At 43.1% G+C, this 24,564-nt stretch overlaps 1 protein-coding gene and 1 pseudogene across 1 annotated transcript in view; one reads left to right on the top strand and one right to left on the bottom strand.

The window, feature by feature from the left end:
- Positions 1-7,159: 7,159 nt before the first annotated feature.
- Positions 7,160-24,564, bottom strand: part of LOC142197275 (cystatin-like) — a 376,276-nt gene continuing 358,871 nt past the window's right edge. Inside the window, exons 2-4 of the mRNA XM_075267448.1 lie at positions 11,992-12,270; positions 8,497-8,604; positions 7,160-7,376 (exon numbers count right to left, since the gene is read on the bottom strand). Of these exons, the coding sequence (XP_075123549.1) occupies positions 7,305-7,376; positions 8,497-8,604; positions 11,992-12,270 (459 nt within the window). The 3' untranslated portion in view covers positions 7,160-7,304. The remainder of the gene's footprint in view (positions 7,377-8,496; positions 8,605-11,991; positions 12,271-24,564) is intronic.
- LOC142196580 (cystatin-like) lies at positions 20,602-23,615 on the top strand (annotated as a pseudogene).

The following is a 24,564-nucleotide window of genomic DNA, read 5'->3' as shown; positions in this document are numbered from 1 at the left end:
TGTGCATATTTTTCAATGTTGACCTGTAGTTTTCTCTCTTATTTGGCAAATTCAGGGTCCCCCGAGAAGGTCAGCTTTCTCCATGATCTCTTTCAATAAATGAGAACATCTGGCCAGACAGATTTTTTCTTCCTCCAACAATATGGCAATTAATCTAATGGAGGATTCCAAAATTTCTTTCTACCATTATGCACATAAATTGGCTGCTCTAACCCTCCTCGCTGGTTGTATTGGGTTTCTCAAACCCCGAGGAATGATCATATGTTCTAAATAGTTTGACAGCCCTTGCACCTCCCACCATGTCCTTACATATTCCCTGTATGTCTTTATGGGATATTTGAATGTGTCCTTCAATGAGCCCAATTGCTGTTTGTGAAAGTTCCTTCTCTGAAAAAACCATCTTAGCTTCCTCTAGCCATCTCACAGATATAATCTTCAGACAAAAAGCCAACCGTAGTAAACAATGATCAGGAAAATGGATATCCAATTTGATACCCCTAACACTATTCCCAAGCATTATATCCAAATAAGATCACATAGGGTATTTTACCATTCCTCATGAATTAACCCTTTCCCGCCGATGGCATTTTTTGATTTTCGTTTTTTTCGTTTTTGACTCCCCTCCTTGTAAACCCCATAACTTTTTTATTTCTCCGCTCTCAGAGCCATATGAGGTCTTAATTTTTGCAGGACACATTTTTCTTCATGATGCCACCATTATTTATTCTATATAATGTACTGGGAAGCAGGAAAAAAATTCTGAATGGGGTGGATTTGCAGAAAAAATGCATTTCTGCGACATTCTTACAGGCTTCGGTTTTACGGCGTTCACTGTGCAGCCAAAATGACATGTCCCCTGTATTTTGTGTTTCACTTAAAAAAATCCAAAACTGTGTTAAAACATTTTTTTTCTAAAAGTCTACATATTCCAACAGCCATAACTTTTTTATACGTGCATGTACGGGGATGCATAGGGCGTCTTTTTTTTGCGAGGTCGGGTGTACTTTTTAGTTCTACCATTTTGGGGAATTGGTATTGCTTAGATCACTTTTTATTCAAATTTTTATCAGAATCAAAACAGTGAAAAAAACGGCGGTTTGGCACTTTTGACTATTTTTCCTGCTACAGCATTTACCGAACAGGAAAAATATTTTTATAGATTTGTAGAGCGGGCGATTTCAGACACAGGGATACCTAACATGTATGTGTTTCAAAGTTTTTATCTACTTTTATATGTGTTCTAGGGAAAGGGGGGTGATTTTAATTTTTAATACTTTACGTGACGTCGGCCCTGGAGCTTGCAAAATGGCGGCGCCCATGCGCCGCCGGGAAAATGGCGCCTCCGGTGCCTTTGACCCTGGCGCCGGAGGGGTTAATGTCCGGGGACCGATCGGAGGCATTAGAGCCGGTTGTCTACTGCTTAAAGCAGTAGACACCTGACGGCTATGGCGGCCACCCGTCATGCAGTTTTAATTTTCATTGTATAGCCCACAGTTTTAAGTAACATCTATCAAAGTGATATCTTTATTGAACACTAGAGGTCGCTGTATTAAAAGCAATGGCTCATTGGGTGCAAAAGATATTAGTGCATTTGTTTGCATAGTAGTTATTGCTTTGCTTTTCGTAAGTGATAGATTTTTTATTATATCTTAATTCTATTTTTATGTATTGTTACATTTTCTTGCAAAAAAACATGAAATTAACTTACATATTGCCTGTATGTTACGTTTATTACATTTACATTTATTACTTTGCCAGTAGGGTAGATCTTTAAACTCCCCACCCTCCCATTGGCTTGAAAATCAGCTGCATTTTTGAGACACACTGACCTATATTTATTTACCAATTATAATTATCTGAGTTATTAATCTCCTCTGCTTAGTGTATATTATCCATGGCTTGAAGCCAATGGAGTCTGGTGGTCGGGTGGATGATTATCACAATCTCAGAATTTTTTCTCTCATGCTGAAGACATACTTCCCAACTTTGGAAGAGCAGAAAGAGGGATAAAATGTGTGGCGCACTGTGGCGAATATGGCTCCGCCCACTTTTATGTTGACTCTGCCCTTTCTCATTTATTTTTCATGTGCTCCCACACAGTATAATCCTCCTACCCATAAATGATATGTCCCCCTCCATCTCCCCCAGTTTCATATACACCCTTCATCTGCCCCTAGTTTCAATTCACCCCCTCCATCTCTGTCCCCAGTTTCATGTCCCCCCAGTTTCATGTCCCCTCGTCTCTGCCCAGTTTCATGCCATTCTCCCCCCCCCTTCATCCTCCCACAGTTTCATGCCCCCCCCCCTCTGTCTCTACCCCAGTGTCATGCCATTCTCCACCCTCCTTCATTTTCCCCAGTGTCATGCCGTTCTCTCCCCCCTTCAGCTGCCCCAGTGTCAGGCCGCTCCCCCCTTCATCTGCCCCCAGTTTCATGGGCCCCCTACATTATGTTCCACCTTAATGTTTAACACAAACAAACACACTCCCCTTCCAACGCTCCCCCGCCGCTCTCTCCACTCTCTCACTCATACACATAGTTGTAGGCACGATGTGACATCATCACATCGCGGCTACAAATGCCGGGGCGCAGAGTTAAAGCAGGAGCTGAGCTGTGACAGCTCCTGCTTTAAACGCCTATGTATTCAGCTCATCGGCGTCCGTTGGATGCCGATGAAGTTGAAATCGGGACATACCCCCCGCCGACCGGGACCGCGGGACAGGACACTGAAATCGTGAATGTCCCGCGGAAATCGGGACGGTTGGGAGGTGTGCTGAAGATAAGGCTAGGTGGTATATTAAGCTTTACTGACCTGCAGAAAATCGGACAGATATGGGGTATTTTTTACATTGAAGTCAGTGGCGTAACGATCGTGGTTGCAGGGAGTGTGACCGGTCCCAGATAGGTACCGAGCCCGCGGCCAGCTGGAAATGGCCAAGGCTCCAGATCATAGTGGTCAAGGAAAGCCTTGTTCATATTATTAATGGAAAGGGCCTGACTGGGCCCCTTTCGATAAAAAGCCAGCCCAGGGGAGGTGTATCAAAATAAAAAAAAATCTTATACTCACTTGTCCGGAGCTCAGCATCTCCTCCTGGGATCTTACTGCAGTAGATCCTGAATCCTAGTGGGCTAAAGGGCCTTTGATGATGTCTTGACATCATCACAGGCCCTTTAACCTACTAGGATATGAACCGACTCTTGTGAGGGAGGAAATATTCTGGATTGTACAGGACATTGTGGAAACTGTTGGGAACAAGACTGATGGAAGGTCAGGAGGAGAGAAGAGAACAGGTGTGAGCAAGAGGGGGACATGGGGTGTAGGCTGCGTGTGAGCAAAAGGGGGGAACTGGGGTGCAGGCTGTGTGTGAGCAAGAGGGGTATATGGGGGGTGTAGGCTGTTTGTAAGCAAGAGGGCGGATTGGGGATTCAGGCTCTGGTGGGGTGGGCTATGTTAGCACATAATACTGTGTGGGGGCCACTGGTGAGCATATAATACTGTGTGGGGGCCACTGTGAGCATATAATACTTTGTAGGGGCCACTATGGAGCATATAATACTGTGTGGGGGCCACTATGGAGCATATAATACTGTGTGGGGGGCCACTATGGAGCATATGATACTGTGTGGGGGGCCACTATGGAGCATATAATACTGTGTGGGGGCCACTGTGAGCATATAATACTGTGTCGGGGCCACTGGTGAGCAATTAATACTGTGTGGGAACCTCAGTGGAGCAGGTAATACTGATTGGGAACCACTGTGATGCACGTAATAATGTTTGGGAGCCACTATGGAGCATGTAATACTTTTTTGGGCCACTGTGGGTCACATGATACTGTTTAGGGTCGACTGTGGAGCACATAATACTGTGTGGGGTCCACTGCCGGGCACTGTGCTGCTCACTGACCATATTCTTGATAACCGCAGTTGTGGGTGCTAAAGCTGTACCCCTTTCAAGTATCTGAAATATTGCTTCAGCTCCCATAGCCGCCACTATCAAAAATATTCTCCAGGAAGGGGGTAGGGGACCCCCAAAATTTGCACCTGGGCCCACAAGACTCTTTAGTTCTGGCACTGATGAAGTCTGTGGGTTTTTTTGTATATTGTTGCATGAACAGTATAGCAAAAACTTGATGTGAACCTATCCTAAATGTCTGAGAAAGCCCATTGTTATTTCAAAATTGGTGTCCGAAAACGTAGAATTTGGTCAATTTCTGGTGATGCAGGTAAAGAAGCCCCAAGTATGGAATTATAAACTAAATATATTTTGCCAGAATCCTGTTATAGGAGGGTTTTCCCACCAAATATGTAACGTAGCGCCAAGAGTTGAGCAGCATCCCAGCAGGATTCGGGAACAGAGTGGAACCTGTGTCGTTTAATAGGGGTTCTTTATCAGAGTCTTAAAGGGGTGATCCAGCCATAAATAGTTTTTTTTTTATATATATGATCAGTAAGGGGGGGAGGGGGGTTCGACACCTGGATAGACTTCTAGGAAGACCTAAGGGGAACCCTCCATTCCCACCAGGCATCTGTGGCTTCTGTGTCATAGAACATTATCAAGTTTGGGTTTTGGAGTTTTTCAATCACTATGAGACACAAAATCTGTGCCGGTGCTATTAAGCAAAATGAGTCCAAAATTAGGCCAAAAAGGGGTGAACATGAAATGCACCATATTGAATAAGTGTTTTACAAGCATTTTTTACTCTTCTGAATATCATCTAGAAATAGGAAAACTGAGAGAAGTCAGAAAAATCCCCATACTACTTGTATCCTGACTATTGAGCTATGCCGAGATTATTATGTCACATTTGTGTAACACTCGGGATGGCCAGGGCTGATATCACGGGTAATATGTCAGATGGGGCTGGCTTGTAGAGAGGCCCTGGGTCCCCAAATGTGCACAAAGCCTCCTTTTTGATGTCCCCGACTACCCACCCCCACATGGTACCTGACAATGGCAACAGACAACCAGATCTCGGGGGTAGTTGTTGCTCTTTTACTAGCAAGACAAGGTAATACAAATGTACATATGGAGTAATTCTTCACATACAATACAGTGATCTTTGCAGACAGGGTGAAGCCAGCGCATGTTGTACATGCATTTCTCCTTGAAAGCAATATGGGTCATCGAGACAATGTTCTGAAGAACAGCGGCCCTTGCTAAAAAGTTGATTGGAGAGGGTAAAACCAGAGCGATGTGGAAGGAATGCAAAATCCTAAAATAAAGGACATAATCTGAGTTTGTAAAGATGTACACTGTGTACTGTGAAGGCATAGTGAGATCCAGACAACCTGTCAGCACACACAAAGTTCCACAGCCATTACCTCTTTAGGAAAAGGGGTGGAGCTACAGACTAGGGGTTTGAAGGAGAAAGCAGAGGGGTGTGGAGGTGCAGGGTGTGCTGCAGCAGCATGGTGTGTGATAGCACAGCACAGGAGCCCGGGGCCCAGCAGAGGTTAGACCTAAGCAGGCGCGGAGCTGCAATCATAGGACCATCATTTGCTAACTAGTGTGTGAAACACTTAGATACTCACTGGACTGAGGCCTAGTGAATGCAAGCTTCCTGGAGGCTCAGTAACATACAGAGTTGGGGTGAGTGTATCCAGCATCCCAAAGAACTCGTGTTACCTGCTGTCCAGAAGGGGGATCCACCCAGTTGTACTTAACCTCTGAGCTCCTGAAACCCAGGACCAGAGGAAATCTATTAGAGAGTGTGAGCAGCAATGGAAGGCTGAATCATACTGGTGGTAAAAGGGGAGACTGGCATCTCACTATACTGGAGCAAGGTGAATCCTCCTGTAACATCTGTTATCTCCTGCTGACTACAGAAGTAAACTGTAAGTGTTTGGTTAACCCCTGTCTGGACTGTATTCATTCACTGATCATCCCTCCTCTGTTACTCCTCCTGGAAATCACCCCTGCCTCACCTATATCATCTGGCCCTGGACCTGTCCTGGTTGAGGAAGGTATAACATCTGGCACTGCGTCACCACCTATTCCTAGAGGCCCTGTTTACAGTGCCCGGCTTCACCCCAAGCCGAAACCCCAACTGGCATCACGACAAACTTTTCATTTTCTTTATTATTTTTCTTTAAATAGATCCTATCATTAAAACTCTATTTTTTTGTCCCTAACACGTAGGAATAGCCTTAAGAAAGGCTATTCTTCTCCTACCCTTAGATGTCTTCTCCACGCTGCCGTTCAGTATAAATGACGGTTTTCGTTGGTATGCAAATGAGTTCTCTCACAGCACTGGGGGCAGGCCCCAGCGCTCAAACAGCACTGGGAGCGTCCCTCATGCTGCGAGAGAACTCTCCAGCACCGCCTCCATCTGCTTCAGGAACGGGCTCTCTTCGCGTTTTCTTTCCGCGGTGGCTTCAAACTTCTAGGCCTCGGGCAGCCAACTGTGCATGCCCACCGGCCACAAGAGATCTCATTTGCATACAGCAGAAAACCAGGATTTCTACCGAATGGAGGGGCGGATAAGACATCTAAAGGTAGGAGAAGAATAGCCTTTCTTAAGGCTATTCCTACGTGTTAGGGACAAAAAATTGAGTTTTAATGATAGGATCCCTTAATCCATTTTTTTGCTTAATACTCCCTTTTTCAAGGCGCTGCCGCCCCTGCTTTCGGGCCTGCTCGCACCGTGAGTCCACAGAGGCTGAGCCGGGGCGACTCAAAGACAAATGCAGACACTGCTATGTTCATTTTGTGTTATTTTCTGTAAAGTAGTTAGAAATTTTCTACATTGCTCTTCCTATTTTGATTTAGAAAACAGGGAGCAATGTCCCCAATGCATGGAAATAAAAATTTGGTGCTCAACTCATATTTGTGAACACACTGCTATTAGAGATGAGCGAGTACTGTTCGGATCAGCCGATCTGAACAGCACGCTCGCATAGAAATGAATGGACGTAGCCGGCACACGGGGGGTTAAGCGGCCGGCCGCCATCAAAGCAGAAGTACCAGGTGCATCCATTCATTTCTATGGAGTGTGCTGTTCGGATCGGCTGATCTGAACAGTACTCGCTCATCTCTAACTGCTATTATATTGAACACTAGTGTAGACTGTCAGGGAATGATATGTCTAAGGACCTACATGCTGTTAATTTGATTTCTAGGCCGCAATTCAGGCAACGATAAGAAACTAGCACAACACACAAAATGTGATATTCCATTTTTAATAGACATAATACGTGTCTCCAAAGACAGCTCCTGCATGCACGACTATAGAAGATGATTCTGATTTTCTGAGAATTGACAAGCAGTATTCAATAGGACTGATCTTGCTGTTAGTTTCATATTTATCTGCAATAACTATTTAACAGCTCGTTGCGATTTTGCCATGGAACAAGAAAGACTTGAAAATTGCATCTCTGTGAAACAAAGAAGAAAAAAAGTTAAATACATTATATAACAAATGTATAAGCTTCATTCATTACATGGTTAATATGCCATAGGAATTCTGATCTTTTATGTGATTCATAATCCATTCTGCCCATGACGCTTGTTCACTAACCTGCAAGCTGTTGTGCTCTCTTCACTTCCTGCTTTTCTCGGCACATAGGTGGGCGGGGTTTCACTTGCACGGGATTGGTTGTGTAAATGGATTACCACAGTGTGAAGCTGATGTAGCAGAGCTGGATTTGAGTCAATTGCATTACATACAGAGGTAACGGACTCCCTATCTCAGCCCTTATCAGCCAAATTCAATTAAACCGACTGATAAGAGTTCAGAAATCCCAAAGCTCTGCTACTTAAAAGACACAAATAGCTCAGAGCTGCTCCCAGCCCCTCCCTCTACCCTGAGAGCAGGCAGCTACATCACTTGACAACTGAGCAGATAATCTCAAGGGCCATAGAAACGGAGTGTAAACAATGAAGTGAATAAATTAAGATAGCGGCCAAACAAAGGAAAAGTCTTAAATCCACATAAACTATCAGTATAGATAGGATCCTTGTGATGGGACAACCCCTTTAAGGAGAGAGCACCTTTACAGGCGTGTGGAGACTTACAAAGCCATTTTTGCTACACTGGGGGATTATGGGAAATATGTAAATCTGTTTTCCAGGATGTAAATAGGAAAATGATGCCTCTGCTTGCTGCCCTTTAGGGACAGCCCCCTTAAATATCATGCATGACTTTTTCAACGAGCCTATTGCTATGATGCAAGGTTTATCCAAACCAGTAGATATATTCCAAAAGAAACAGAATCCCAGCTGTGGACAGCGCTGTTTCGATCTGTTGGCTCTCATCAGCACAGCGTAGGGAAAACTGGTTTGGCAGAGATGAGAGACTTCTAGACCAGGTTCTGGGGATAATATCACTCCCGGTGAGTACTGGTGGATTGCCATTAAGCTACAATATATTTAGATGCAGTAGATTCACTCCAAAAATTTGTGATTGAAAACTCTATTCCTTTCATTAAAGGAGAAATTGCAGAAATGTATGTTATAAAGAAATCTTCTGTATCCTATCATTTCCAAGGATTTTACCTTTTTTGTCTTTTCCTGATTTTGACATTCTTCTGTAGCCGGATCCTTCTCATAGCAGTCACTGACAAGAGCCTCAACTTCAATTGAATATTTTGCACCAGCAACCACCTAAAGCAAAGCAAGTGTGAATGAAATGGTTAATACAGAAACCCAAATATGGAAATAGAGGCAGAATGCTACATGTCAGCACAAGGACGTGGACGTCACCCCAAACTCATTTTAGGATTGAATCACACATGAATTTTTGTTGCCGCTTTAGACTGCACTTCTACGTTTTCTGCATTTTGTTTGTGCTGTTTTCTTTGGTTTTAGCAGGTTTTTTTAGGCCATAATAATAATTCTACATTTTATTTATAAAACACCAACATATTCAAAAATTATTATATGGAATAACATATGGAAATATGAAAGATTTACAATAGAAAACGGTGCAATTGCAGTATTTTAACAATTATGGACATTTTTCCAACTTCCCAATATATGATACAGAATATTAGATTATTCCATTATGAAGTAAAATATGTCATACAAAGCCCTGTGGCTTTGTAGGACAAATGAAAGGGGTTCTATCATTAAAATCCCATTTTTTCTCGCTCACACGTAGGAATAACCTTAAGAAAGGCTATTCGTCTCCTACCTTTAGATTTTTTATCTGTGCCGCCATTCGGTAGAAATCCTATTTTTTGTCTGTATGCAAATGAGTTCTCTCGCAGCACTGTGGGCGGTCCCAAGCGCTCAAACAGCCCTGGGGGCGTCCCCAGCACTGAGAGAGAAATTTCCAGCGCCACTTCCGTCTTCTTCAGGAACGGCCTCTCCCTTCATCTTCTTCCGTCCTTGGTTTCAATCTTCTAGGCATGCGCAGTCGGCTCTGCCATCAGGCCTTGAGCAGAACCGACTGTGCATGCCCAGCACCTTAAGAAAATGGGCGCTTACACCAGCATACTGTGTAAGCACCCGCTTACATAGCTTACTGTGTAATCGGCCATTTTCTTGTGGCTGCCGTGCATGTGCAGTTGGCTCTGCTCAAGACCCGATGGCAGAGCTGACTGCACATGCCTTGAAGATTGAAACCCAGAACAGAAGAAGACGCAGGGAGAGGCCGTTCCTGAAGAAGACGGAGGCGGCGCTGGAAATTTCTCTCACAGCACTGGGGATGCCTCCCGTGCTGTTTGAGCTCTTGGTACCGCCCCAGTGCTGCAAGAGAACTCATTTGCATACAGACAGAAACCAGGATTTCTACCGAATGGCGCCGTGGAGAAGAAATCTAAAGGTAGGAGACGAATAGCCTTTCTTAAGGCTATTCCTACGTATCAACCAGAAAAAAATGTGTTTAAATGATAGAATCCCTTTAAGGGATATGTACCTGGGGAACAGCAGACAGCAGGCCCCCACGGAGATCCCTTTAATAAAGGTACGGTTGTTGGAATGGGGAAGGGAAAAACAAATGCAAAAATGGAAGGGGTTATATACAAACATAAACAGTTTTAGGCCAAGGCCCCATGGGCTAGAAACGCAGCGATTTCCACATAGGTATAATTGTAACAGAAATTCTTCGGAGGACAACTCTGCAAACTTTCTGTTTAGAGCGCTGCAGGAAGAACCGCGATGTGTTGCCGCTGCGGTTTTTCTTTGCTGTTTGATGTCCTCTGGGGCCTTAGCCTTAAGACCATTGGTCTGAATAATTGGTAGCGCCATAGATATACCAGTCATAACTATAATCAATGAGTTTAGTCATATTTCTAGAGGACCTGTCACCTCTCCTGACATATCTGATTTAGTATGTACTGTAAAGACACTGGTTGTAGACTAGACCGCAAAATAGGACTTCACTTAAAGCAGTCAGCTTTCCCACTTTCTAAGTGTGGCTTGTGGTACTCATATACCCCCAGTAAGATTAATGACACATATAATACTGAGAATAGAGATACATAAAGCCACTGGTGACTTAGACGAATCAAGTAATGAGGAATTGCAGAAGGAGGAGATGATCCAGCAATGGAGCGATTGGTGGAAGTATGGCATACAGGTAGATAGGGGATAATATATAGCAATGCTTAAAGGGGTTGTCCCATTATGGACACCTATCCCTTATCCACAGGATAGGAGATAAGTGTTTGATGGCCGGGGACTCAATTGCTAGGTCCTTCAGTGATCATGGGGAAAGGGACAGTAGGACATGTAGTACCTCAATGTTTCAGAGTATAGCTATATACATTTTAGGCTATGCTTGGACTAGTAGTGATCCAGATTTACAGTCTAAATAAAAAATAAAATAGAAATAAAAAGTTACCCTGCAACCCCTGAGCACAACATTATATATATATATATATATATATATATATATATATATATATATATATATGGAACAGCACCAGTGAATTGTTCATACAAGCAGAAGACGGCTTATTGTATAAACTAGTTGACGTTGACTATAGACGCAGAGTAATAAAGCAGCAGTGGGGAAGGAAAGAGTCTGGGAACAACCCAAGGCTTAGAGGGCATTCACACTAGCATCAGTGTCTGACAGCTAGTGTCCGATGCTAATGTCTGCGCAAAATCTTGCACAGACATTAGCATCGGACACTAACTGTGTCAGTGACAATTTGCATTATTTTAAATGGGGCATCTTCTGTGTCCTACATGTAGGATTTAGCTGTCTGCTTGAAAAATCGGACAGCTTTGTACTACGGACACTTAAGGACAGACAAGGACAGTAAAGGAAACACATGAGGTCCCATTTAAAATAATGTAAATTGTAACGGACACAGCTAGTGTCCGATGCTAATGTCCATGCAAGATTTTGGCATCGGACCGTAGCTGTCGGATACCGACGCTAGTGTGAACCCTGCCCTAGGGTTTACTTCATCCATGATTGTGTCAATGCAATATGTGATAACAGAGAATGCTGACAGGTAAATGTCCAGTGATGCTATGTGTATAGTATATGAATAATATATGCAGCACTTATCTGATATACAGCAAATAATGAGTTAATAATGGACAGGCTCTGTTACAGCATTAATCCTACCCGACTCTTTACCTACTAAATCCTGAGTCAATAAAGGCAAAGAGACATAATATTGTTTAAAGGGAACATTTACAGAGCGAGAGTGGAAAAATCTGAATTATTACCAGAATTATAGAAGACAAACTATTGCGCTTATAAAGGTTATTGTAGAGCATCGCGGGGCTGAGCTTCAATACATGTCAACTTTGCTGAGAGTGTAAAAACATACATGACCTGTTCTCCCTTTCTCTACTAGACAACATATGGCATCCATAGAAGGGGCATATCATTGGCACATAAAAACACATAAGGAACCAGTCATAGTTCTATAACTCTTCCTACTCTTCCTATACAGTGTACAGATGTGTCCACCCTTACCTTAACTTAAACTGGTCAAGACGTCTCAGAAGAAGAAGAAAAGTAAGTTAGGAGATATCTACATGTATATACACAGAGTAAATGATAATGTATCGGTTTTCATTACTGACCTGTTTCCTTAGTCGGATAACCTTTGTGAATTCAGTGATGTAACCACCATTCATGGCTCTGTTGTATTCGTCTTTGGCAACCTGCAATGCCTTCTGGGCAAGTTCACTGTTTTCATCGGCATCTCTCCATCCCCCTAGAGCACCCGTCCCACCCGCTCTCTTGTTTTGTGCATGGACTTGTGAATATAGAGCCAAGATGACTGCAAAACATATTTTCCAAAGGAAGGCCATCTCCGTTGTTTCTCTTCTAGAGTTCTGGTGTTTGCAGTTTCTGATCTTCTGGAGTGTGCAGAGGAACCAGACCTTCAGTATTTAAGCTGATGCGGCCCAGTGTTTGCCAAGTCTCTGAATCATATGTTTGGCATCCAGCAAGAAATTACAAAGGAAGTTCAAGGAAAACATTTACAAAATACGCAGGGATACTTTCATCTCGCTCATCGTACTGAGCTGTTGCCCTTTTGGCTCTGTCAGACTCCAGGGAAACATCTGTCAAACAAACAAATAATGGATGTTGAAGCTTACCGGAAAGTCACAATGGGAGGGACATGGGTGCCTGTTCGTAATAGTGAAATCTAGAAGAAAAAAGGTCACCAAAAATTACTTATTTCTGGAAACAATGACCCCATTCCTTTAATAAACAATCTAATCTCAGCTATTGTTGTATGCTCCACATTTTGGTTTATACATTACTGGCCATAAGTGTCAAGTGAGGTTTCTTGGGACCATCAGAGGATTTTTTTCCCATCTATACAGAACATATACTAATATACATATTAACATACATACCTCACATATCTCTAATCCACACAATACCTTATTCCTTGTTCTTATCCTCTCTCCTCCATGATTTCTCTTGAGCGATTGAGATCGGAAAAGATCGGATTAAGATTGGCGATCGAGTAGATTTCGCGATCGGAATTCCGATCCCCATCTTTTTAGGCGGGATCGAGGTCAGAGGTTATTTCCCATTTTACTTTGCTACTGGCCAAGCATTGTGGGAAAAACTAACAATGTTAGCTAGGTCCCATAGGAATGAATGGATGCAGCCGGCACACAGCCTGTGCCGGCATCCAGCCTCTTAACCCCCTGCACGCCAGCTGCGTCCATTCATTCTAACGGGAGACTAGTTAACATCTCTAGTAGCTAACACTTACCTGCACAGATCGCTGCCGCTGGTCCAGTCCCCGCTGTTCTCGCTCCTCTTCTCGCCTCGTTCCCCCGCCTCCCAGGTTAGTGTTAAAGACCTAGGAAGAAGGCGGAGCTTGTGGCTTAGGAGAATGTGGACGGGTACTGGGAGGGGAGCACTCACATCTCCCCGCCTGTACCCGCCCACACTTTCCTAAACCACAAGCCCCGCCTTCTTCCTAGGTCTGTAACACTAACCTGGGAGGCGGGGGCAGCGAGGCGAGAAGGGGCAAGAAGAGGAGCGAGAACAGCGGGACCGGACCAGCGGCAGCCCTTCTGTGCATGTAAGTGGACACCAGGGGGGACTAAGTAGCCAGAGGAATTTTTTTTTAATCACTACACAGCATGGAGTCTAACAATTAAAGCGTTCAATTTTTAGACTCCATGCTGTCAAGTGAATATGATTTTTTTTAAAAAAAAATCCGATCTTCGGATATTAAAAAAATCCCATTGACTTGCATTGGGTTCGGAATTGGGATCGGGTTTGAATTGAAAATGATCAGAAATCAGATTTTAAAAACGATCCTGAAATCTCAAAATCGCCTCAACCCTACTCTTGTGCATGCTCTGGAAATCACTACCACAACTGCCCCCACAACCAAATCCTATAAGTGTAACCTGAAAACTCACCTCTTTAGAATAAGATACAAGGCGCATCAACCCTGCTGCCGTTATACTAACATTAGAATAACTGTGACACTCCGCTTCTCATTTAGGCTGTAAGCCAGTTAAGTCAGAGGCTTCTTTCCTACTTGTATCTGGTTAGTTGTCTAGTTAGTTTTAAGTTTAGAAATTATGCGTTACACAAACCTGGAATGGTGACCAGAAGAAAGGTGAAGAAGCATCAACTTCAATATTGTCATAAGTGTTGGCTCCAGTTTGCAAAAAAAGTAAGAAAAGAGCACGGCAGAAGATTGGAAATGGGTGATTTGGATGAAGGAATTGAATGAAGGATTTCAATCGAAGGAACCTTCAAATTTGGTGGAGGAAGCCTGATGATATGAGGTTGTTTCACAGCCAATGGTTTTGGATACTTGACCAGGATTGATGGTGGTCTCAATCTGAGCTATATGTGAGTATCTTACAAGACAAGTTACTGAGTGCTATGGGTATGAAAAGGGCGACATTGTGTTCTAGCAAGACAATAATCCAAAGCATACATCGAGATTAGCAAAGAAATGGCTCAATAACAATGAAGTAGAAATGCTACATTGGCCCCCCAGACCTCGACCCAATCAAACACTTATGGGTAGAGCTGAAGATAAAGCTATATTCGTATCCGAGTCAACCAGTATGCACCAAAATTGGGAATCAGATTTCAGTTTAGACATGCTTGAATCTGATCGAGAGCATGCCCAGAAGGATTCAGGCAGTGTTGAAAGCCAAAAGGTGGTTTTACAAAAGAATAAAAAATTTAATTTTTAGGAGCAAAATAGTAACAATGCAGTAACATGATGAGAATCTGCAGAACTAAACATATGCTAAATAGTTGCAAGTCACATTTATGTATAAGATGGCCAAGATAATTGTCTATAAAATGATGGTAGTCTTACGTTCAATGTAGTGGATGGAGAGATATGGAACCTGAAAGTCAAATATCCACAATATTGTTACAATTGTTACCCTTTTGCTTGTCAGTATATGTGTGATGGTTTGTTACACTTAAAGGGATTCTACCATTAAACTACTTTTTTTTCTAATGAACACGTCGGAATAGCCTTAAGAAAGGCTATTCGTCTCCTACCTTTAGACGTGGTCCGCGCCGTTCCGTAGAAATACTGGTTTTAACCGGTATGCAAATGAGCTCTCCGCAGCAATGAGGGCGGGCCCCAGCGCTGAAAGGCCGATGAGCGCATCCCCATTGCTGCCCGAGAGCTCTTTCCTGCGCCGCCTCCTTCTTCTGCAGCAACTCCGCCTCTTCTGGCTTCTCTTGCTCTTGTAGTTCAATACAGGAGCATAGAGAGGCCACCCTAAAATGGCTGCCGGCCGGCTCCTGTATTGAACTGCAAGAGCGGCTACCCAAAAATGGCCACCGGTGGCCATTTTTGGGTAGCCGCTCTTGCAGTTCAATACAGGAGCCGGCCGGCGGCCATTTTGGGGTAGCCACTCTTGCAGTTCAATACAGGAGCTGGCCGGCAGCCATTTTGGGGTGGCCTCTCTATACTCCTGGAAAGAGCTCTGGGCAGCAATGGGGACGCGCGCATCAGTGTTTCAGCGCTGAGGCCTGCCCTCATTGCTGCGGAGAGCTCATTTGCATACCGGTTAAAAACGGTATTTCTACAGAACGGCGCGGCAGAGACCACGTCTAAAGGTAGGAGACGAATAGCCTTTCTTAAGGATATTCCTACGTGTTCATTAGAAAAAAAAGTAGTTTAATGGTAGAATCCCTTTAAAGGGGTGTCTAGACTAAACTAGGGACAATGAAAAAAAAATGCATATTCTGCTGTCCCAGTTGCTCCATTGTCGCACTGAGCCTCCCAGTTTGTTTGCTCTCCCGAGTCTCTTCCATTGTGCTGAATCCACTGATTGGCCTGAGCAGTGACATTCGGGCCCTTCAGTGATTGGCCTCAGGGGTCACGTGACTGCTGAGACCAATAAGCGGCTTTATGATGTCAGGAGAGCAGATGACGGGGAGGCTCGGGAGGACACCGGAACAACAGGAACAGGTATTTTTTTTTTTTAATATTATTTATTTTTCTTTATTATTTATAAGTGTAGAAGAACAGGCAAACAAACAACTTCCCATCTTCAACAGTCTGTCCTTTGCATGGTGAGTCTTCTCGTTACACAGAGCATAAAGGTAGAGCCCACATGTTAATTCTGTGGTGATAGATGGGAATTGTGATTACCTTTGGGTTTCAATAACATCACCTTTGCTTCTGCATCGGTCAAGGACTCCTCGCTGTTGCTGTCACTGTCTGTGCCTTCATTACTGTTTCACTCACACATGCTTCTCTAGCATGGGCTCAGTCCTCTCATCCAGTCTATGGGAACCCCACTTGAGCCTATCTTACAACCTGGCTCTTGGGTCATACAGCATATCCTATGCAAAACTGAACCTGTGCTTCCCCAAAAATCACATGAACACCTCACCAGGTCAAGCCCCTCAAGTTCCCAGTGACCACTGACGCTTTTGAGTCCACCACCATTGAGCAGACCACTATTGAGCACTCCACCTCACATATATACCTCCTATTGCTTCTACTTAGGCCCGATTCACATCTGTGTTTGGTATTCCGTTCAGGGAGTCCTCTTTGGGACCCCCCGAATGGAAACCTATACACATTAAAATGCAATTAGCTAGGAAACCACACGGACCGCATAGACTTTAATGGGGTCTGTGTGGTTTCCGCTCGGTGTCCGCACAGATCATGCAGAGAGAAAAGTACTGCAAGCAGCACTCTGCATGATTCGTGCGGAAACCACACAGACCCCATTATAGTCTATGGGGTCCATGTGGTTTCTTAGCTAACCTCTTTTTAATGCATATAGGTTTTCTTTTCGGGGTCCCCAAGCGGACTCCCCGAACGGAATACCGAACGCAGATGTGAACTGGGCCTTATTGTTAGCCTAGGTTGCACATGGAGTGTTACATTTAGACTTTTTTTTGATTCAGCCATAATTTTGAGGATTTTGCTACTTCTTAGCTCTGGCAGAACTTATATAATGAAACATCATATCGCCTTGAGTAACTCAAAAAATGACATTTTTCCAAGAACTTTTTCGACAAGGTCAGTATATGCACAAAATGTACAGCACAAACTATTATGTAACTTCACTTTCTTGTTGCACTTGTATAATTACCCGAACTGCTGGAATCTTTACTGAATTAGTCATATAAACAAACAGGGACATGAACCCTAACTGGAAGGAAAGTCGTGTTTTTTCTATTTTTTCTATCTATGTAGTTAGCATTTTCTTCCACTGGCCCCAAGTAGGAAAAGTAAACACAGAGCAGCAGATTTTCTTTGTCTACAATGGATTAATCATTGCAATTTCTTCATTATTTGCAGCCCCTCTCTCCATGCCCTATGTATAGGACATTGACTTTTGAATTTTTAACAAGGTATAACTGCACTGAAATACATGGAAAAAATATTAAAAAACCTGAATATCTGGCAGCAGATATCCCCTGCATCAGGGGCATAACTACCGGGGTCGCAGTGGTAGCGGCTGCCACAGGGCCCGGGACATTAGGGGGCAGCTGCTACTGCTGCGGGGGCTTTTTTTGTTTTTTTTTAATAGGCCGTGAAATGCTGGAGCAATTCCAGTAGGTGACGGGCCTTATTTACTTACCGATCCTGGCTCCATACTCACGGTCGCCGGCACTTCCCCTTCTGTGAAGGCAGCTGTGAGCAGGAGTCGGGATCAGCAAGTAAGACCGCGGGCCTGCGATCCTCATAAACACTATCATTATACTCAGACCCCTGAGTATAATGATCAGGGACCCAGGAGAGGTAAGGGAGCATAAAAAACGCTGTTACTTACGTTCCCTACACTCCAGAAGTCAAGGCCTACTTGTGTGACGTCCCAGACGTCACTTGGGACGGGCTTGCGTCCTTATATGTTGCGATGCAAGCCCGGCTCAAGTGGTGTCTGGTCCATCATTGAAGATGGACGGCATCAGCAGAGAGTGCTCCGGGGTTTTTTATGTTTGTATCCTTCCCCGGGTCTCCAATTATGATACTCTGGGGTCTGAAAAGACCCCAAAGTACAATAATTGTTTATGGATGGTCCACAATGAGACATAATAGTATGTGCAGGGGCCACTATGGGGCTAGATACTTTGTACAGGGGCCACTATGTAGCATAATACTGTGTACAGGGGCCATTATGGAGCAAGATATGGCTACAGCGGACACTATGCAGCATAATACTGTGTGAAGGGGCCAATATGGAGCAAGATACTGTGTACAGGGGTCACTATGGGGCCTAATACTGTGTGCAGGAATGTGGGGGTGGTCAGTCGGGGGGAGGCAGTCGGGGAGGAGGTGGATGGGGGAGAAGACAGTTTGGGGGAGGGAAGGCGATCGGCGGGGGGACCCATGTCAAAAGTTCGCCATAGGGTCCCGCCATACCAAGTTATGCCACTGCCCTGTATTTATGCTAAGCCGTGTTGTTGTTGATATCTGCCACTGCCTGGATCGGTAAGTAAAAACTCCAGCCGGTAATGGCCTATTAAGAAAAAAAAAAAATGCAGCAGTAGCGGCTGTCACCGGACCCCTAATGTCCCGGACCCTGTGGCAGCTGCTACCCCGATAGTTACACCCCTGCTGCCTGGTTTACTTACAGCAGGAAAATCTAAAACTTTAAGCTGAATTAAAGCTCAGACCATTGAGAATAGTGTTATATAATATGTAGGTTTCCACATACTGTATAGATCAGACATCTTACTCAATCCTCAATATAATAAAACAATAGCTGCATTCTTCTGCGCCTTTTCCCTGCTACCACACAATCGGTACTTAGAAGAAAAGCGTATGACCAAATCATTCAAGTGTTTGAAGGCAATTAACTTCAAGTGATTCATAAAATGGATAATGGCTGCAAAGTACAATGGACAAATGGTTCATGCTAGAGACTTTGGGAGAAACAAAAACAAGTTCTTTTCTGATAAGACATCTTTAAACAGCGGACGCCCCTGTCAGTGAATGGCTCAGTTATGTTTTCATTAGGGATGAGAGAACTGGTTTGTAATGAGCTGGTTAGTTACGAATTTTCCTAAAATGTAAAAAATATTTGGGGTTTGCAATGTACAAACCACTATTATACCCAATCTGAACAGCAAGCTACCATAGAAATGAATGGAAGCACCTGGCACCTGGCACGCCGACTTAACCCCCCATGTGCCGGCCGCTTCCATTCATTTCTATGGGAGCGTGCTGTTCGGAACGGCTGTTCCGAACAGTGTTCGCTCATCTCTAGTAACAATGTTTGAATTTTTGACTTTCCGGCTCCATCTCTCACCATGGACCATGCCGATCTTGTGTTTCACGCGTCGCACGGTGCTTGCAAGGACATCTGTGATCTCACTATTGTGAAGCATCTGAGCCACCTCCACTGCCATGTTTGTCATACCAGAACTGATAGACCTTGTGATGAGCCGACTTATTGGCTCCGATATTTTGCCTGGACGTCCGCCTCTTGGTTTTTGAATGGATGAAGGTCATGTTGTATTCTCCCAACAGTCACGGCACTCACATGATGGAGTTTGGTAATTTTCTTGGCCAAGAAACCGCTATCCATCAACTGGATGATGTTTTATCTTTTCTTGGGAAATTTTCTTCATGGCTGAACCTCAATTTGAACCGATGACTTTTTTGCTTCAGAATTCACATAATAACACACAGGGCTATTAGTAACAATACAGTTATATGACAAGAATCTGCATAACTAATCATATGCTAAATAGTTGCAAGTCAAATTTATGTATGATATAGCCAAGAGGATTGTCTATAAATGATGATAGTAGTCTCATGTTCCAAGCTGTAGTGGATGGTGAGATATGGAGACTTAAAGGGATCCTATCATTAAAAGTAATTTTTTTTGTCCTTAACACGTAGGAATAGCCTTAAGAAATCCCGTTTTTCGCTGGTATGCAAATGAGCTCTTTCACAGCACTGGGGGCGGGTCCCAGCACTCAAACAGCACTAAGGGCGTCCCCAATGCTGCGAGAGAACTCTCCAGTGCCACCTCCATCTTCTTCAGGAATGGGTCTTCTTCGCATCTTCTTCCGGGGGTTGCTTCAAACTTCTAGGCCTCGGACCTAGAGCAAAGCCGACTGCGAATCCCCGCCGGCCACAAGAAAATGGCCGTTTGCACAGTATTGCAAAATGGGTTCATGTGCCAGAGGATTCCACTTTCCTGGTATTTCAGGGGATCTGGAAAAGTGGCATGGTGTCCAAACACCAAACCGACAAAATCTTTCCTCCAAGAATCAAGTAGTTAGCCATGGCAAAATTTAGGTAAAAATACTGTTGTTAGAATAATTTTTTTTTTCGATGTAATAATGGGGTTAGCCATGTGACTTGTTTGTTAAATATTTGTACATTTTACTATATGCGGTAATAGGGCAATCTCTTTTTATGATATTTGCTCTCTATGCTGCTATATGTACACTTCATTTCAGATTAGATAGTAATGATTTTGTTTATATGCTAAAATGCGAGGTCACTTGGTATCATGCGATACCCTCAGATGCCGCCAAATGTGGTAACTTTAGACTTTGCCTATCCTTTGCTGCCAACTGTACAGAATTCTGCAATGAGTAAATGCCATGTATTATGTGAGTTATCAGTAATCAAATAACACATCAATAGAAATGCATTAGTCTTATCAGTCTTCAATCTTTACCTGTGCCAACGTCCGCCTGCTCGTGACTATAAAAGTGTCGCTCAGCTGGTCCTCGGTCTCCTTCAATCTTTTACATAAGAAGCATGATGTCAGCGGGGTTGTGTACCAGAGCTTTGGTTGCTCTCTCCCTCTTGTCTGTATATGTGTATGGTATTGTGCCTGGTGGTTTTCAGAAGCGAAATCCCAGTGACCAAGATGTTGTAAAGGCGGCCATGTTTGCAGTTAATGGGTACAATCAAAAATCCACAGATGAATACGACTACAAGCTAATAAAGGTCTTATCTGCTGAGTCTCAGGTAAATATCACTTAGACTACTTGTACTTTTCTTCCACTTAGATACCAACTAATTACAAATTATTGTCAACTCTATATATTCTATATATTTGTCAACTTCAAGTTCTATTTAAAGGGGTTGTCCGGGATAAAAGATCTTTCTAATCTAAGCTAAATACCCACCACCCCGGCCTGCTTCTAAATTATTTAGGTTATCAAAAATCTATATTTACCTAGATCACCGGGGCGGTCATGTGACTGCCTCAGACACATTTTTCAATTTCCGGGTGACATTCCATTTCCCCATTTCCAGAAACAGAACGGCACCAATACTAACCCTTCACCCTACCCCATCATACCGGGCAGGATCTTCTTGGAACAGGACACCACTTGTTCTGGGCATGCCGACACTCTGGGTCTATTATACAGGGAAGGGCGGCTGGCAGACATCAAGAAGAGAAGGTGCTGGCTGCCCAGAACAAGTACTGTGCCGAGAAGATCCTACCCGGAATATAAGTACAGCGGATACGGAAAGTACTCAGACCCCTTTAGATTTTTCACTCTTTGTTTCATGGCAGCCATTTCCTAAAATCAAAAAAGTTCATTTTATTTCTCCTTAATGTACACTCAGCCCCATCTTCACAGATAAAAACCAGAAATGTAGATATTTTTGCAAACTCATTAAAAAAGAAACATGGCCAAAAGTATTCAGATCCTTTACTCAGTATTGAATATTTGCACCATTTTGAGCTAGTACAGGCATGTGTCTTCTTGGGAATGATACAAGTTTTTCTCATCTGGATTTGAGGATCCTCTGCCAATATTTCTTGCACATCCTCTTGTGAGCGCAATTCGCTCTAAGTATCACCGTATTGAAGTCCAAATTAATAAAGACATATTAGCATATGCTAGAGACTCGCACAAATTACACTCAGCTGTGGTGTAAATGGTGGTTCTGCTTTAATGATGACAATGAAGCAGTATATAACACATTGCATACACAGGAATAGGTTTGGTTAGGATAATTAGCATAACATGATTGGTGGACAAGCTGTAACAATAGCCCTGATGCATGTCTATTGGATAAGAAACTGGAGAGAGGTCACACCTCCCTGAGGGCTGATGGGGGATGTTAGCTCTTGAACAAAGGTGTCTCAAAATCCAAAATGGAGTTTGTGAGCACATGGCATGGTCTCACAAAATGGCTGCCGTCAGCACACATCTCAAATACATAATGGAGGTTACACAAGCTGACATCCTCCACACTCTCCAGTTCCATCAGGTTGGATGGTGAATGTTGGTGGACAGCCATTTTCAGGTCTCTCTTGAGATGCTCAATTGGGTTTAGGTCAAGGCTCTGGCTGGGCCAGTCAAGAATGGTCACAGAGTTGTTCCGAAGCCGCTCCTTTGTTAGTTTAGCTGTCACCTGGTTTAGTGTCCTAAATAGACCTGAAAGGTTCCCTTTTACTCACAACTTCAGTAGGTTTTTAGGTACAGAGCACAGCAGATGTGGAAATCCAATCTTAGGTCTAGGCTACTGTATATGGAGACCTTCATTTTAGCTATCCATCTAAAGTTGCAGATACATCAAGTCGTATGTCATCTTGTGTACTGCAACAGCCACTCAGTAGATAGAATGAATAAGTAGTAGCACATTAAGTCTCTATGTAGCCCTAACTATAGGTTAGGCCATATTTTTGGGTGATACACATTTGTATGATTTTATTAAATTGTATATTTTACTGCAGTGCTAAACTGTACCGATCGTCAGGAAAAAAAAAAAAAACTCCAATTAAACACCAAATGTGAACAAGTCAGTGGTTTAGAAGGATGTGTAATGGTCTGGTTATCTAATTTTTCAGGTCGTCGCTGGTATGTGATATGTTTTGAATGTAGAAATTGGAAGGACGGACTGTAAGAGAGACTCAACAAGTGAGAACAGTTCCTGCCGCATCATTCAAGACTCCAACCTGGCCAAGGTCATTACTGTTATATTACTATTATAGGAGTGATCTTACCATTGTAATTGTATTAATTGTGTTTATTTTAGGGAATTGGAGAGAGCATTGTAAAATCTGTAGTAGTCCCAACATGGGTGTGAAAACTTATACATACTGTCAATGTTGATATACTGATGCACCCCCCTTTAAAAAAAAGATCACATAATCAATTACGAGCAGGGAAACATGGCATGGGTCTTTGGTTCTTTGTCCTGGGTCTCTTAGCCCCAGACGTCGTCAGATTTACTGTCATTGTATAGATGTCCTCGCTCTCTGCTCCAAGCATTGTCAGTCTTTCTATAACCCTAGTCTACAATGCATTCAGAGAATAAAACACCAGATTTGAGGATTATTAAACTTAGACTAGGAGATGTACAATTTGGCCCACTCAATACCATACCTACAGCATATGGCGGGTACACAGTGTGCACTAATAAGAGTAGTACATTATAGTTTCTATTTGCACAGTCCTTCAGAATAAACTTTGTTATAGGTTAAACATAGTGAAGGATGCTTCAGATATAAAGTGCAATTCAGCCATTTTTACATGAGGTCAGGGCTAATGTGTTTCTGTTACTTTGCAGACCTTGTTGTGCACATTTTCAGTACTGGAGGTGCCATGGGAGAAAGTGGAAAGTCTGACATCATCATCCTGCACAGTCCGGCACTAGACAAGACAATAATTCTACATCATCTCTTGTCCAATGTAAAGTAACATCCAAAATATATGGAATAAACTGTGACAACCTGTGTTTAACCCTTTGTTTGCAATGCTTGCAGGAAAAGTAATACATACAGTATACACCAGCATAGAACCATTATAACATTTACAAATCCAAGGTCAAGTCAACTTAGAGGTGAATTCTCTTCTAAACAAGTTATCCTCTATCCATGGGGATCCAACTGCTCAGACCCCAACACATCAGGGGAGCAGTTGTGTCCCCCATTCTGAATGGTCAATACTTAATGGGAGTGCCGAATATAGCCCCATCATAGAGCGCAGCATCTCTCCTTTATCATATATACATATATATATATATATATATATATATATATATACAGTACAGACCAAAAGTTGGGACACACCTTCTCATTCAAAGAGTTTTTTGTATTTTCATAACTAGGAAAATTGTATATTCACACTGAAGGCATCAAAACTATGAATTATCACATGTGGCATTATATACTTAACAAAAAAGTGTTAAACATCTGAAAATCTGTCTTATATTCTAGGTTCTTCAAAGTAGCCACCTTTAGCTTTGATTCTTGCTTTGCACACTCTTGGTTGCTAGCCTGGTTGAAAAACACTGAAATGGAAAGAGAACATCGTGTCCTATGCAAAAAAAAACAAAAAATTGCTTCAGAAAACTATCAAAATCGGCTTAAAAAAATGCACCAATATCCACAAGTGCTTCCAAAATCTGCTTCAAAAACCTAAAGCAGACTTTTTTTTTGTTTGACAAGAAAAACTGTGATTACCCAAACAATGTGCTATAACAAGCATATCCAGCAGGTGGCAGCATCACCCACCAAGTCTTTTGCTATTACACAGGGCCGGATGGCTTTATATTTGCAGCTACTTTAGCTATCATTATTTTGAGGATATTGTGATTTTTACTGTATTCGAGGACATGTTGATGTCACTATGTGATCAGAGAAGTATCACTGATCAGAGAAGTATCACTGACTGACAGGGCTCTTCTTTACACTTTTTACAATGGCAGCCCTGTAATCTGGAGGAGTCATTGTGAGCTGTACAGT

Source organism: Leptodactylus fuscus, chromosome 3, assembly GCF_031893055.1.
Source record: "Leptodactylus fuscus isolate aLepFus1 chromosome 3, aLepFus1.hap2, whole genome shotgun sequence".
NCBI classification, from domain to species: Eukaryota; Metazoa; Chordata; class Amphibia; order Anura; family Leptodactylidae; genus Leptodactylus; species Leptodactylus fuscus.
The sequence above is the reverse complement of the archived record's forward strand: the minus strand, read 5'-3'. Positions and strand labels throughout refer to the sequence as shown.